This window comes from Excalfactoria chinensis, chromosome 5, assembly GCF_039878825.1.
Source record: "Excalfactoria chinensis isolate bCotChi1 chromosome 5, bCotChi1.hap2, whole genome shotgun sequence".
In the NCBI taxonomy this organism is placed as follows: Eukaryota; Metazoa; Chordata; class Aves; order Galliformes; family Phasianidae; genus Excalfactoria; species Excalfactoria chinensis.
In genome coordinates, this window is record NC_092829.1 from 13675610 (window position 1) to 13692442 (window position 16833).

At 39.3% G+C, this 16833-nt stretch overlaps 1 protein-coding gene across 1 annotated transcript; it reads left to right on the top strand.

Annotated features, from left to right (window-relative positions):
- Nucleotides 1-4296: 4296 nt before the first annotated feature.
- On the top strand, nucleotides 4297-7538 carry LOC140253110 (alpha-1-antitrypsin-like). Its single transcript, XM_072338495.1, has 4 exons — nucleotides 4297-4963; nucleotides 5599-5869; nucleotides 6424-6571; nucleotides 7332-7538. Exons 1-4 carry the CDS (start codon nucleotides 4312-4314, stop codon nucleotides 7536-7538), a joined length of 1278 nt encoding a protein of 425 aa, XP_072194596.1. The 5' UTR covers nucleotides 4297-4311.
- Nucleotides 7539-16833: the final 9295 nt, after the last annotated feature.

Here is a 16833-nt window from a genome sequence, read left to right on the forward strand (position 1 = left end):
TCAGTGGCAGGTCTAAATGATTTGAATTTCACTTTAAGCATTTATAGTCTGATGTAATTAAAATTATGTCAAATCTTTTAGTAATTTTATTTATTTATTTTTTAATAATTAAGACAAGAGTTTTGTCATTCTTAAAGTCACCATCCTTGCTCCCTCCTCCAGTAGATGAACTCTATGAAGTGTGCTTTGAAGTGGGTGTTGGATGAAGCAGCGATAATCTGTAATATTGGTAGGGTTTCTAGGAAAAAGGAGTTGTAGGATGGGAGGATAGTGATCATTCCCTTTCAGACACTGGAAGGACAAGTTTTTTGCCATGCCCTAGTTAGAGCATTCATAGCTTATGTTGTGAATGCCCAGAGCTGCCAGCCTCGTGTTGGCTTCTTCAAGTCTACCTTTAAGACAGTGAACACTTGACAAGCATCCTAATGCGGAAGCAGTGACTAAGACAGACACTTGGAAAGTGTTACCTGCCTTGCCATATAGCTTTAAAGTTGTGGTTCATCAAGTAATAATGGTTCAGAAAGGATAGGTTATGAATACCTGGAAGGAATGAAATACAAACAATACCTGCGTCAGGAACTGTCTTAAATACGTAAGCAAATGAATGGTTGTAGGTTAATGGTCAGGCCTGTGCTCCAGAATTACATGATACAATAAAGCCAGAATGACAAACAGGAATGTGAACCCTCCTCTGTTATTAAGCCCTATAGGTTCCTGCCCAGCCTGTGACATTTCTCTGAATGCTACTTAGTCTCTGGTCAAGCTGAAAGGCCTTCACCAGCTACTTGCCAAAAATGAGGTGGCCGGGGACTGTTTTTCCACCTTTGGAACAAACTTAAATCAGTTCAGGAAAAACTCTTGAAAATAAATGCAAGCCAAAAACTGCAAGACTACCACACGTTTACCATAGATGTATCTTGATGCTTTCTTCTGACCAGCGCTTCAAGTCTGCTGCGACATTGAATGCATGAATATTTTTCAAAAGGCTGCTCCTTGTTAAGGAGACATAAGGAGAACTTCTCTCAGAGAGTGGTCAGGCATTGGAATGTCTGCCCAGGGATGTGGTGGAGTCACTGTCCCTGGCAGTGTTCAAGAGGTGTCTGGATGAGGAGCTATGAGATATGGTTTGGTGGTTTGCTGTAGCTATGGTAAAGGGAGAACTGTTGGACTAGATGATCTTGTGTGTGTGTGTTATTACATTAAGGACTTACACTGATCCTCAGATAATGCAACAATACCCTGATAACATAAATATCTAAAACACCTCAAAACTGAGAACAGCAAAATGAATTGCAAAATACATGAGTTTAATTATATTACAATATAAATGAATTTAGATACAAGTTAAAATTTGATACCACGTGAAATGGTGAGTAGTTTTTGGGGTTTTTTTTGTTGCTTTTTTTACACTAAACTGTTTTGTAATAAGCCAGAAAGTGTGCCTGTCAGTCTTTCTGACAAAAATATTCAGGGATCTGCACATTTCTGACAGTTGTGCGAACTATTTGCTGGAGGGTTCTTTGGCTGAAAACTGAATTGAATTGTCAGAAAATGGTTATGGGAGAGTGTCCTTTGGCAGCTGGATTGCTTTGCTGAGAAAGTTTGGCAGCCAATGCTGTGCAGCTCTCCTTCCAACAGCAGGAGAACAACACAGGAGGGGATGAGGAACACAGATCCCTGTTCCTCAAATCTGACAATGATGCTAAATAAAGCAGGGAGTACATGCAGTAAGGCCACTGTCAAACTAGTGCTGAATGAGAGATGTATCTGGATCCCCTACAAATCACTTCATTCTTACAGAGCCAGCTTAAATGAGAAATGCATATTTTTTAATTGCTAATTTTTTTTAGAAATGGATTTACTGACAGATGAGAAAGACAAATTTTACTATTACCTCATCAAGTAATAACCAAAGAAGTTCTCAAAGGGCCAGATGAATGAGCTACTTCAGGCACAACACCCAGATACAAAATCTATTTAAATCAAGAAACCTTGAAATTATTTTAGTTTTTCTTTACACGACTGCAAATATGCACTTAACTCTTTTGCTGCACAGTTGTCAATTACATTACACATTACATTTGGAGCAACTTACCTCATTAGAGTATATTTACAATGTGCCCTGCAACATGCAGAGCAATATGGAGGTACTGAGCTGTTCCTGACCTAGCTTTTTGTTGCTTTCAGGTAGCTGATTAGATGATATCCTTCTATCAGGATATCCCATACAGAGAGTTCTGTAGGACAAACTGCCCTTTTCACAACCAGACATCACTCAGCACTTATTTTAGATTTCCAGTTCTCTCACTGTGTGGATTTCAAAAGCCCAAGGTAGCGTACTATGCTACACTGTCCAGCAAAGCACTTTTGCCCACAGATTTGCTTAAATGCAAGAGTAGTTTGAACCTTGCTCTTTACACTCTGGGCCCCAGATGTTGGCATCATTTCACTTATGTGTTGAAAAACCTGGTTACAGTGTTTGTTGTCTAGAAAAAAAGTAGTTAACTCATTCTTTGCTTTACAAATAAATATTATTTGCTTTGGTTAATATTTACCAGTGGACATTAACTTAATATTACTGAGCAAAACGGAGAACAGGGAAGGAGCACTGTGAACGAGAGGTCCAGCAGACTCTTTTTAAACTACACTGTAAGTACTACATTATACTTCCTTATAAGAATTTGAACTTATACTGTCTATGATCTCTGCGATTTAATATGTATTATTTAAATACAAGATGATTTTATTTAGTATACGTAGTTGGAAATCTATCTTCTGGAACCATGGTCTACACATTGAGAATAGGATTCCATCAGTGATGCAGCTCTTAAATACTGTGTCAGGATGACAAGGGAGATGAGGTCCAAAGTGAATGTTCAGCTGTCATTCACCCCAAGGTGAAACACCAAACCCTGCCTCTACTACCAGAGGAGTAAATTCACTTGCAACTCGATGTCCTAGATACTCTAGGCTGATTCAGGACTAGTGCAGAAGCAGAGAGTAACATACTGATACCAGAAGCATCCTCAAACACTACAGAGAGTTAAGTGGCACAGGGGCTGACACTAATCTCTCTCAGAAGCAGATTTCTGGAGTTACAGAGTATTTACAGGATCGAAGTGTACTGTTTTCATTTAGATTTTACTTTTTTTTCTGTCTATTATTATATCTGTCATTTTAGGCAAACAGCACAGTTCCCATGCTCAGCACTTAGACATCTTAGATCTCAAGTGTTTCAGAAAGGGCAGCCACATAAGAGGAAATCCACATTTAACATATGCCCATGAAATGTTTGATATAGGACCCAAACCTGGCTTCAGACACAACCTGAGGTAAACCATGGGACGGATTCACACACTGTAGAATAATCATACTATTGCTCTGAACAGTAACATCACCTCTGTTTTCCTGAAGTACACTATCTCCTTCATGTTTTTGAGATTTCTGATTTGAGATAATTTACATGAGATATTCTATGGAGAACATACTTCCACAATATCTCCTGAAAAGGGAAGAAGAGAAACTGTGGGGTTATGTAGAATTTGTTTCTATCAGTTTAAGGAAGAGGAAAGGTCATCCAATTACCCAAATATATACACAGCAAGGCTGCAATCAAGCTATTCAGGAAGTTTCTGCTCTAGCTTTTCCTAAACTCTTGTGTGTTCAGTTTTGCAGCCTTATGGATATTTTATGTGCAGTGAAGAGATACAACAAACTTTCTTGGTTTATCCTCATTTTACTGAAACATGTAAGATAATGTGTTGAAATTACACAGTTCTTGAGTTAAGAGCTGCTGTACCAGAGGCAGAAAGATACAGTTTAAATGGTGAAGCATCAGATGGATTCTCTTCTGCTATAAGTGATGTTACCTCTGCATTACTGCAGTGCATGAAAACCCAAGTCATCACAAGATTATGTCTACTATGCTCTGCCAAAGTGCTTACTGAATGTATAGGAACAATATGTAAACTCAGTTGTATACACAGATACCCTTAGAAATGCAATAATGCAATGCTGATCAGACACAAGGACAATTTCAGATAAGATACCTCACAAAAAGCAACACCTCACAAAAACCAACACAGAATCATTTCTTTCCTAGTGGTGTCATGTTAGTATCTTGGTTGGAAACAAATAGAGCAGACCAGAAATGGACTAGCCATGAGGCCCAATAGAAAGAGAGTAGCAATCCTAAACGCTGGCAAATGAAAATCAGTATTTCAAGTACAAAATAAACTGGTTTTATGCAGGAAGTATAATATTCTCTACAAGATAATCTTTCCTTTCTCAACAGAATTATTCAGAAAGAAAATGAAGCCTGTACTGTATTTGTGTTTGTTTCTTGTTGGACTTCAAGTCCAGGCTCTTCCTAACCCCAACCACAGAAACAAGCATAAGAAAGAGAGACGTCATTCCGTAGGACACCATGGGCATGTGGAAGGTGAAAACTTGGCTCACATGAGGATAGCCCCCAGCAATGCTGAATTTGCATTCAGGTTTTACAAGCAGGTCGCAAAGGAGGGAGGTAACAAGAACATTTTCTTCTCTCCCTTGAGCCTTTCTACTGCCTTTGCAATGCTCTCACTGGGGGCCAGATCAAACACACTCAGCCAGCTGCGCAAATGCCTCGCCTTCAACCTGACAGAGATGGAAGAGCAGGAGATCCATGAGGGCTTCCAGCATCTCCTCCAGCTGCTGAATGACCCTCACCGAGAGATTCAATTGAGCATGGGCAATACTCTGTTCATAGATGAGAGACTGAAACTGCAACAAAAATTTTTGGATGATGTCACAAATTTTTATCATTCAGAAGCTGTTTCTATGGATTTCCAAAATTCTGAACATGCTATGAAGGAAATCAATAACTACATAAAAGAAAAGACCCACGGTGAATTTGTAGACTTACTGAAGAGTCTTAATAAAAATACACAGATGATTCTGACTAACTACATTTACTTTAAAGGTGAGTGAAAAACATTGGTTAAGGTTGTAAAAATAGGCTCTAGAAGTCTGATCCAAACTCAAGGATCAAGAGGTTTTTTCCCATGGTGAACCTACGCTATCATCCAATTTAAACTATATCTTTCTTCTTCTAAATGAAGTAAGGAAATACTTGAAAGGCAGGTATAAGGAATCAATTTTTATGAGTAAAAAATAAAAAGGAACAAAAGGATATAAGTACCAACCAATACTGTATCATCTCAAATTAGGCTCAGAGCTAAAAGTATTCCAGAAGGGCAAGCTTGCTATCATTTTTTGAAAGGCATAGCTATTTTGCTGGGCAAGACACAGTCAAAATAAAATATGAATGAAGCATAATAAGGGAATAATTCCAGAGAATGCATAAGGTCAGTTCATAGAAGATAAAGGCTCAGGCCTTTTCCTTGGCCTATATTTTCTTTTGTGATTTTTATTCAAATAACTGAAATGATTCAAAACTCCTCTCCATTGCCAGGGAACAAGAATCCTTAAACTGAGATAGGCTTGTAATTGTATTTATCATTCAGATATACTACCCTGAGCATCAACTATTGTGTTATGCACTTACTTGTCACTTTTTCAGCTTATTCACTTCTATTTTCATTCTTTTGTCAAAAGGCTACTGGGAAGATCCTTTTCAAAGTTACAACACCAAAGATGATGACTTCTTTGTGGAAGCTGAGCATTCTGTTAAGGTTAAAATGATGTACAAAAAAGCATACTATAATATCCATAGGGACAAGAAGCTGTCTTGCTGGGTAGTAGAAATACCATACAAAGGAAATGCTACTGCCTTTTTTATTCTGCCTGATGAAGGGAGTATGAGCCAGGTAGAGGACGCTCTCCTACAAGATACAGTGTTAAACTGGAGCCTATCACTTCAATTAAGGTAATCCTTTGACTTTTGACTGACATTTTTTTAAGCACTAAAGAGGCCATAAATGCTCATGCAGGAAAGGTTTAGGATACCACAAGGAGCTGCTAAACACAGATCTGAGGGCCAAGCATTGCAGAGCTCATTCATCTCAAAGGAAGGAAGTATCAGGAGATTTTGTTCACTGGGGAGCCTTCTCCTCATCTTCCTCTGCCACAGCAGTGGTAATGCTGTCAAGTGTGGGGTTTCTGCATTTGCAAACTCAGACCTCAGCAACCCATCTAGTTTAGGGAGGATCCAACCAAAAGAAAATGGAATTTCTTCTCCAATCTGGATGACTACTGATCAGACTGTGGGTGGTGGGACTGGTACCTCAATTTCTCCTTCACCAATGTTGTATTTATTTAGGCCTTAGAAAGCCAGATCTGTGCTCCACAGTTAGCTGGGATGGGCTCACGCCTCTTGTATCAGCTCTTATATTGAAGAACATTGAAATTGTAACTCACTTTCTTTTCACTGTTTTGTGTTTTGTTTGTTTGTTGTTGTAAAAAAAAAAAAAAAAAAAAAAGAAAAATCAACCTGTATCTTCCAAAATTCTCCATCTCTGGATCCTATGATGTCAAGAAATTATTTTTGAAAATGGGTGCGACAGACATGTTCAGTGACAATGCTGATTTCTCCGGAGTGACAAAAGATGCCCTTCTGAAAGTTTCCAAGGTAAGTATGTGAGCAGGGCAGATAATGAAGAAATCTGCTTGCCCTCCTGACTTGATGGTTCTATCTTAAAAAATAGGCTGATCCTATTTCTAGATTTCAGCCATGGTTCACCCATAGCAATACGTAGTTTAGGGGTTAGATGGCTACTGTTCTTTGCATTTAGCAAGCAATTTCTTTTTCCATAACTATCCCATAAACTCACTTTAAAACTGACAAAGTGTAAAGATCTGGAAAGGATAATGGGAACAATTTCACAAAGATCTTGTGTAAATAATTAATACTAGAGTCAGAGTTTCGACATTAATTTGGGAATGGTCATTCTTATTCTACTAATATGCCTTTCTTACTGTATTAGCTGAGCACCTCAGAATTGGTCTGTCATTATTGTGTCAACAGAAAAAAAAGTTTTTTGCATATACATAAACTGATTCAAAATGAAAACATTCATCCTTGGTGTTAAATATTAAGGAAAAGATCTTACTCAAAGAAACCACTGAACAATAAAAGCTCTCCATGCTGCTCAGTATCTGTAAGCAGCCAAGTTCGACTCTGACAGAATGAAAAATAAAGCTTTCTCTTAATTCAGAGAGAACTTTCTTGTCTTGGAAAGGCTGGACAAGAGAATCTTCTCACAAATTCTGTTCATTTTGTGCTGTGTCTCTTAAAAACTATCGACTCTCAATTATAGAGCAAACCTGTTTATCCCCTTGCTGCTTTTCACTGTCTGTCTCTAGATGTTTAATTTTTGCTTCCTTTGTAGGCAATTCACGAGGCCAAGTTGAATGTTAATGAGAATGGCACAGAAGCTGCTGCAGTGACCATGGTAGAAATGGTGTTTATGTCTGCAATGATTGATCCTCTTGAAATAAAATTCAACAGACCCTTCTTGGTGATGGTTTTTGACAAAAGCACCAACGGCATCCTCTTCATGGGGAAAGTTGTGAACCCAGCTGCCACTGAAGACTAGGTCAGAGTACTTGTATTCCACAACAAAGAACAGTCTGTACACATCTCAAAGATTTCTTTGTGTAAAATGGCCAGAACTGATCCCTAATGAAATAAAAAATAATTTTAAAAAGAAGTAAATTGTATATTATATTATTCTTTTTCAACAGACAGCCAGGAGAAGAAGAAGCAGGCTATGCTTATGAAATGTCCCAGGATAAACATACAGCAGTGAAGTCTTTACAGACATTTCTCTACCTTGTACAATCAAGGCTGCTGTTATAGGCCCTTGTGTGCCAAAGACCAATACCTCCAGCCTAAGCTCTGCTTTCCAGCTGAAGAGGATCAGGGATCAAAACTTGATTTGAGATAGAATCAGGCTTCTAGCCATTACTGGAGAGTATCAGCTTCTAGCAAGGCTGTGTCAGAAATGTTGAATGTGGCTGGGTCTGAAAAGGTCCTGACAGATCATATGGATGGGAGAAAACAGGAATCTGAGGAATCTGCTCTTGTTTGTCATGAGAAGTAATAGAACCTTTCAGATGGGCAATGGGCAATCACAGACCTTTTCCCAGACCTACTGACAAAAAAAAAAAAAAAAAAAAAAAAAAAAAGGCGGCAGTCAGTTTATTCACATAGATAGTTTATTCACATAAAGATACTCTTAACACAAAATATTGTCTCTATAATCATCCCACTGTACTTTAAAGAAAGGAATACACTGAGGCCTGAAAAATGTTCCAAGGAAAATCTTAGTCGGCTATGCCTGCCTAATTCATTTTTGCTCTCAGGAAAATCAAATCAATTGCTCCAACAGTTCTTGAAGAAGCAAAACTCCACTCCTGGAGCTAAGCCAAAGATTTCAGCTCTGCACAGAGGTGCCAAATTACCACACTCTTTATCCACAGCTTCTCATACAGCTGCATAATTGTTGCTCACCTGCTTTGGAAGTGGTGGGATTTAGGTTAGTAGTCAAATGTTTGAGACATGTTAGAAAAAAGGTAACAATGAAGGAAAATGGGTAACTGTTCATATTATTTCAATTTCCGCCTTCCCCTCTGAAACTTCTGGAAAATGAGGACAGACACAACCTCATTCTTATTGCTTAATTATAAATACAAGTGGTCTGAAATAGGAACCTTTGCAAAATTCATGATTCTCTGCTTATACGAATTGTTATTCTTATGAAAAATAGTGGAATTCAACTTGCTGCCCCATTGATACTTAAGATGGAAAAAAATATTTCAACTGAGAGAATACTTCCCAGAAACTGTTTCATAACTTCCTTAAAACTGTAAAGAATAACAACCACCTAAATTTTTCACAAACCAGTATATAGAGTGGACTAAGGATGTATCCCTGAGTTACCACAGGATAACGTCTCACTTTGTCCTCCACTAGCACAGCACCTGCAGGCAATTAGGCACAAAGATGTGGATTTTGGTCTTTTATGACTTCTCTTGTCATCTGAAATAATACCATACATACCACAAACCTTTACCATCCATGAGAACTGAGATCTGCAAGGGATCTTTACAGTGATTTACCTCCATTTTGCATATATCTTGACAGGAAGGGCTTTCTGTGTCTTCACTAAGCAACACTCTCTGCTACTTTTAGTGTCAAGACCCAGTCATAGAAAATTAGTATTACTGAGGTGCTCAGAGACAGCATAGTTCTTGCCAGAGTCACAGGGAGCTTGAACTGGCACTGCCTACAAGCAGTTCTATGTGGGAATGGAAACTATATGAGCACTGCTTATGTTTTCCATTTCCAACAATATGACCTGACACCCATCAAAAATAAGGGTTATGAGAAGCAGCAGGGAATGGTGAAGGCTGCAGACTGGGAGATTCGATCAGCTGCATGTTGCAACTCAAAGTTACTTTGAACTCTGTTGATTTCTCTGACATGCACTTATTGAATAAATAACAACAAGATGCCTAAATAGAAAAGCTCAGAATGGTAAACACAGTTTGCCATTTGCTAAGATATAATTTTTAAAATATACGAAAACAGCTTATAACTTTGGAGTTTTTCTGTTCTCTGTTTTTCAAGTGCCAATTTTCAGCAAGGCTGCAGTAATTCTCAGTTTTCAAGGGTCTCACCTTTATAACTGCTCTGTGCAGAAGAAACTACATTTTTTGTCTGAGGAACTCAGGAACAAGTGTGTTTAGAAGGGAGGTGACCCAGAAGCCTTCCTTCATGCTGTGACCAGTGCCAGTAATCCGCCTGGATCACTCAGAACTGCTCCAAAATTTTTTGGCTCTCATCAGAATCTTTTTGGTGACTCAGAAGTTATTTCTAGAAACAGCCTGAGTTCCCCAGTGGCTGAGAAGCCAAGCAGCAATTTTTCCATAAGCCCTTGGGAAAACTGCTGACTTCTTAGACAATAGCTATTGTATGCAGAGTCAAGCAGATTTTCTTGCCAGCTATATTTCTTTAAAGACATGGCAGTACAGGCAATGTGCAGGGGAGCTTGTAGCGAAGAGGAACTATGATGTTTTCAGTTCTTCAAAGCTGCAATTATTTCTGGTCCTTTCATTGCTTTCCAATAAACATTCTAGTTCCTTTTGCACAAAGCCGTGAGCCTTTAGGCAAGTATGTCACATTTACTCCAAAATTTTGCTTTTCTACATGCTGCTTTGAAGTCAGTGGGAACTACAGATTTATACTGACTGTACTGCAAGTACTATTTAGTTTAGCATTTAAATATGGCACTAGGAAAGGATGCAGAAATCCATGACTTATGGCTATTCCAGAATATTTTTTTTTCCCAAACTGCTGCAGTGTCTGTGTTGTTCACTGTATGCACAGTGTTTTCACAGTCCTCCTTGTTGAATACTCATTCAGGAATAAAATGCTCCAAAATCAGCATCACCTCTCATGCTGTGAGCAGCAGTCTGCAAACCATTGAAATGTACCATAGGACCAAAAAAATTACCAGTAAATGAAGGGTTTTGACTATTCAGGAAATGATCAAACTGACCCTGATGAAGCAGTTTACATGGAAGAAGCATGTCCCTCACAGAATAATACATGACATTCAGCTATACTTGAGATGTTGAATTCCCCAGTGTTCCTGCTCTCTCCTCTACTGTCCCATTGGGGAGGCCAATGCATGCACACAGGTGGGGACAGGTGAAAGACCATCAGGATTGTTTTCCCTCTTATTTATTATTTAATATCTGCTACAGACAACTACAAATGTTCCTGCCCATACTTACTGTGAGAAGGAAAAAGAACACACAGAAAGATAATGATAAAATATTGCTTAAATAAAGCAAGATCAATATAAATTGTAGCCGCTACATTCTATTTAGAATGCTCTAGTACTTCTGATAGTGTAGAAAACGTCACAGTGGAAAAGCCGCATTAGAAAAAGAGCATTCAGGTTTCTGTAATCTTTCCAAATACAGCAAAGCAATCTTCAAATGCAGACAACGTGCTGAAAAAAAATACCAAGATATCAATGAAAAAGACTTGAAACATTCTTTCCATCAGAAAGAAAGCAGTTTTATCAAAACTTATACTTACAGTGGCTATGGGTATAAGCTGGCAAAGACTTCCCTCAGTAAAACCAAAATTTTCTGAGGTATCAGATGACATATGTTTCAGCATGCATTTGACCAAGTGCTGTGCTGAGTTATGGTACCTACATGAGATCTTCCACCCCCTTGCACTCTTCTTTTGGGTCAGAGCAGCTTTTTTTGGCCTTCTTGAGGCTAGGCTGTATCTGGGCATGAGGATACATCACAAAGAAGCTGGAATACATGGGAAGTAAAAGCTTGCTTGGGCTGTAAAGCAAAAATCAATTTCCTATTCTGGGAAAGATTAACTGACTTTAATCAATAAACACTGTTGAAACAACGTACACATTCCTGATTCTTCTTTTAGTTTTCACACTAGAGAAAGAATGTGAAATTATGGCATTCTGTTCTTGGAGATTAAAACAAATGTCCAAACACAGAAAAAATAAACTTCCTTCTAACTAACCCTTCAGTTGCTGGAATCCAAGCAGACAAAACTTCTGCCATACTCCTCAAGGATTTTTGAGAGATTATAGCAGACAAAATTATCTGACAAAGACTATTTTTATGTATTTCTTTTTGTTGAATGCTGGAGGTCACTCAGACATTCTCAGAGATTGCCTTTTAACATATTTGTCACTTCTCTACTGTGAAAAGCCTTGTGCACCGTGTGGAAATGCAATAGATACTAGTATTAAATCACCAGTCATTGCTATTTATACTTTCAGTAAATGTTCACAGTGAACCCTTTTTCATGATGAATTTCAGTGAAACTATTCAGTTTTGTTTTGTTTTGTTTCAGACAGAACCTTGCTATTTTTCTTCCCATTCTCTCCCATGTGTGCTTATTTACTTTTCTGTGGGTTTAACAAATCACCACAGCATATTTTGCTGTTGAAGTTAGGGGTAGGGGACTAACTGTCCCTGCATCCCTGGAGCAGATGGGTGATTATGTAATATGTATAAGCTGATACTGATTTGAAATTGTCATAAATATAGGAAAGTGAAACAAAACTTGTACCAAAATCTTACCCTAATTTTTACTTACTTAATTTTTACTTTACTTAATTTTACTTACCCTAATTATAGGTACAAGAGTCAGATACTGCTACTGCTCTCCTTATCAATACAAATGGCAACCTTTTGAGGTCACTGATAGAGATTTTGTGTAATACATGCAAATTGTTATATGATATTTTGAAAAACCCAGCTACTTAAATGCTTATAACTTTACTATATGGTGCTTCTTTTGAGCAATGGCAGATGCTTGTGCAGCCTCAGATTGTCCAGTTTGCGTGAGCTTATGGACTTTCCCAGACAAATACACTGGGACCAAGCATTCACCAGAAAGTTGACATCTGCAAGGAATTACTGGTACAAGAAACTATAGTATTCTAAGAAGATGAGAAATGCCTAGATGGCCCCATTACATGACATACTTAATAATCCATCTCTCCTAGTTAAGAACTTGCACCTGCTCCATAGAGGACTGAACCCTCATGCTCTGTGCCTGCCTTGGTGCAAGCACTAACACAGGCTCCCTTCCCAGCATCAAGCTCAATTCAGTAAGGCAATACCTTCTCCACTGTGCCCAGACCTCCTGATGGGTTGTGATCTTTCAGCAGTCTTTTCACAACTGTATGGGGAGATATTTTCCATCACCAAGAGTACAGGAACAGTCCTGTTTGCTCACGAAAAACAGTTATGATTTGCCTACTCAGAAAACAATGTTTCTATGAAAAATTTATATCTACAAGTACTTCTTCATAAACCAGTTCCATCAGCAAGACCACTTCCCTCTTTGTACAACTGATATCCTCTGCCTCCCTCTGTTGATTGAGCTGATCAGCAGCACCCTCGACCAAGGGGAAGCAGCGAATCCTTTGGAAAATTCTGTACTTGGAAATGTGTATTGCTTTCCTCTAATGTACTGATTACAGTTGGTCAGTAAAATAAATTTACATTTACAGGAGGTTCACTTCTCACTGGTTAATCTGTTACTAATTAAAAGCCTTCTGTTAGAGAGCTCAACGCTGCCAGCATTGATTGCAATGAGTTCTACATAAAGAGACAGAACTCCATTTTTGTTCCTGTGTGTGATTCCTACTCAAGCAGCAGTTTGAGGAAGCAGAGAGAAAAAGAGTGTGCATATATGAAAATCACCTTCCTGCATACCCAGTTACAGCTTTTCCTGCCTTCTCATTATCATTACAGATAACCCACAGTTCCTCTGAGCTTGCCATGTCCCTCTAAACCTCTGCAAAGGGGCAGAGGAAGCTTTGTGCTTCCAAGTAAAAACAAGTCAAAGGAAAAAAAAAAAAAAAAAAAAGAAAAAAAAAAAAAAAAGAAAGGAATATGCGACAGTGCAAAAAAAAAATTCAGAGCACTGGAAAAGGATTCTTATTTTTTTCTTAAAAAAAAAAAAAAAAGAAAAAAAGAAGAGCAAAAAACCAAAAAGAACAGTTATTGAATTATAGGTCATTGATACCCACAGCTATTCTTGGAAAAATGCTGGGAATATTAGTGAAAATAAAAACCATCAGAAGGATTTAGAAAATATCAGGATGATACATAGAAAAAAAAAATGACATGACAAAAAGAAATTGTTTTTGTCAGAAACTGACCACATCAGACCAACTTAATCCTCCCCAGTGACAGAGTACCAAGCCTTGTCATCAGCAAATAGTTGAGCTACAGTACATCTTAGCTAAGCAATAGTTAGGTTATATTTAGGCTTAGTAAGGCACTGTTGTCTTACATGACCTACTCTTGTATAATGTAGTGAGCTGTGAGTTTGGATCCAGCGATCCAGAATTAAGGAGAAATCAGCCCTCCTTTGTTGTTCTGCATGTAGAATGATTCAATATTTTCTTTATCTGTCCCACCTGCCTGGCTAAAAGGCATTAATAAATGCTGGTATTTCATAACTGTGGGAATTTACAGCTGATATGTCTCACCATTATGCCATACAATGTGACAGCCCATCCAAGAGACTCAGATGTTACTGCCAGCACTAGTCCATACTACCAATTTCTGGGGTGTCCAGTCACCACAGACAGTGGATGGGACAAAAACTGAGATTCTGGCAAAAGAGAAGATAGTGCAAACACTGAAGCAATCAACCTACCAGACAAGTCACAGTTGGTCTCTGGGATTTGAAATCAAATCAGAGAATAAGTTAGACTTAGTCTGCTGGGACAGGTATTTCTGTAAGTGGCTAGATTCCAATTGCCTGGCCATTTGAGAGATATAAGGGCACCTTGGCAGAGGTGAAATGCTTTTTAGAAGCTTTTGAAAGAAGTTGTTTATACAGGGCATGTGCAGACCTTGAGTGTTGGCATTCCTTGTTTTTAAATCTCTTATGGGCTATCCATCTCACAACATGGGCCCAGAGTTGTGCAGAATTGTTAAACCTGTGGGTATCCTTTGGCCAAAGAACCACACATGGTCAAAATGAAGATACAACATTGAAGGTGTCCTGACCACATCATTTTAGAGCACAAAAACAATGGATCCACTGATTCTTTCTCTTCCCTACAGCTCTCAAGAGGGAATAACTGCAAATGGAGAAATGAAATTTGCTCAGATAATAGTGGAGAGCTGTCAACATTTGTTCTCAGACCCACTCACATATATTGTTTATAATGGCACAAGAAAGAAGAACTCAGCTCTACTCAGATAACAAAAAAATCTAAGTGCACAAAACAAATTAACATGCATTTGAATATTTTCCAAACTCTGTTCAAACTCCGACAGTAATCAGAGACAGTTCTTCTCCCACAATCACACAAGCTCATCTTCAAAAATGCTTTGTCTGTCCCTAGACTAGATCATGGAGAACCAGACCTGCTAAGCCATCTGCAGCCACATGTGCTGTGCATCTTATAGAAAGTAAATAGAATTTAAAAAAGGGTTTTCCTCAACTGCTTGAAGGCTTCACTGAGGATGTATCTGAAAACTGACCATCTTAATGGACCTTTGCGAAAGAAAATGGAGTATTTCTGATTTTAAAATAGTTCATTCAAGCTTGTCTATTCTGAACAGGTCTCAACACTTCCCCTTCTCCCCTCCAACCTAAGCTTTAAAAACATATTATATCATTAGCAGGACATAATTACAGGCAGGTGTAGAGAAATCAAGGCAGCTGCATGAATCCCTACTGAGATCACAACTACTTCCATGAATTTCCAAGGTCTTAGGAGGGGAAAAGCACAGCCTAAGCTTAGGCACCATTGTGGTGGGGTGTGTGTACCTACTGGGAAGAAGGCAGATGGCCTGCCAGATTTGTTTGTTCCTAGTGTCATACCTTGTGCTGAGCCCTGGCAGAGGCTGTGTCTGAGCAGTGGAGGGGGAGGCTGCCTGCTTGCTTGTGCCAGCTCTGCTGCTTTGTGCCATAGGATGAGGGAGATGACAGCTTCCTGAGTGTTTTGGGAAAAGCCGCTGGAGTAACATGGTGAGAAGCAGAGAGGTTTCTCAACAGGGTGAAATGCAAACCTGTTGCGCGAGGCAGGGTCTCCTGGGAGTGGGATTTCACAGTCATTTGGATTAGCTACGGGAAAGGGGGAGACAGATTCTTTATCAGGGTCTGTAGTGACAGAACAAGGGAAAATGGCTTCAAGCTCAAAGAGGCTGATTTGGGTTAGATATAAGGAAAAAGTCTTTTACAGCGAGGGTGCTGAGGCACTGGAGCACAGTGCTCAGGGATGTGGTTGATGCCTCATCCCTAGAGATTTCAAGGTGAGGTGGGTAAGGCCACAGGCAACCCACCGTAATGTGGATGTCCCTGTATGTTGCTGGAGATTTGGACTAGATGGCCTTCAATGTTCTCTTCAACTCTGAGGATCCTATGATAATTTGGGTTGGAAGGCACCTCTGGAGGTCATCCAATCCCACCACCTGCTCAAAGGAGCACCAGCCTGGAAATTAGATCATGTCGCTTAGGGCCATATCCAGACAGGTTTTGTATGTCTCCAAGGACAGTGATTTCACAACCTCAAAGAGCAATCTGTCCTTATGTTTGACTATAATCCCTGTGAACATTACTTTACTTATACTGATTTTCACTTCCCTTTCTATAGCTTGCATCACCTGCTACTCACACTACTGCTGTGCAACCCTGGTTTCATCTTCTCTCTAACCTTACCTGTTACACAGATGAAGACTGCAGGTACATCCTCCTGCACGACCTTCTCTTCTCCAAGATGATTAAGTCCTGGTGTCCTAGCCTCCCCAGCTTTGTCCTGGACTCCAGCCTTTCAGCCACCTTGTTGTCCCTCCACTAGTCTCAGTCAAGATGTCATCATCACTCTTGCACAAGGGAACCCAAAAGAGGAGATAGCACTCCAGATACACATAGAGCAGAATATGATGGAGGGAACATATGCTTCACCGATGAGAGGCAGGAATGTGTTTACTGATAAAATACAGTAAATTAACAAAGAAGACCATGACTTAGTAAGATTCAAGATGGTGAGATGCACCTGATTATTAGCAGTATACAGAGTTAACACGTTAATCTAGGAGACCCTCCAATTGAGTAATGGGGTTCAGAGTGGACCCCTTTTCTTTCTAAGGTCCTACTCAGAGAAGCATAGGTGCAACTTAATCTTCTTGTAGTAGCAGGCTTGGTCAATGTTTTCTATTAAAATGTGGAGGAGACCCTCCTGCTGAGTGACGAGATTCAAAGCACACCCTCCTCGCTTTCCAAACTTCTTGAACTGTAGAGGAAAGGAGCCTTGGTGGTGCTGGATCCACACCTAGTCCCAGACTTGGTGAACAGTTTATGTC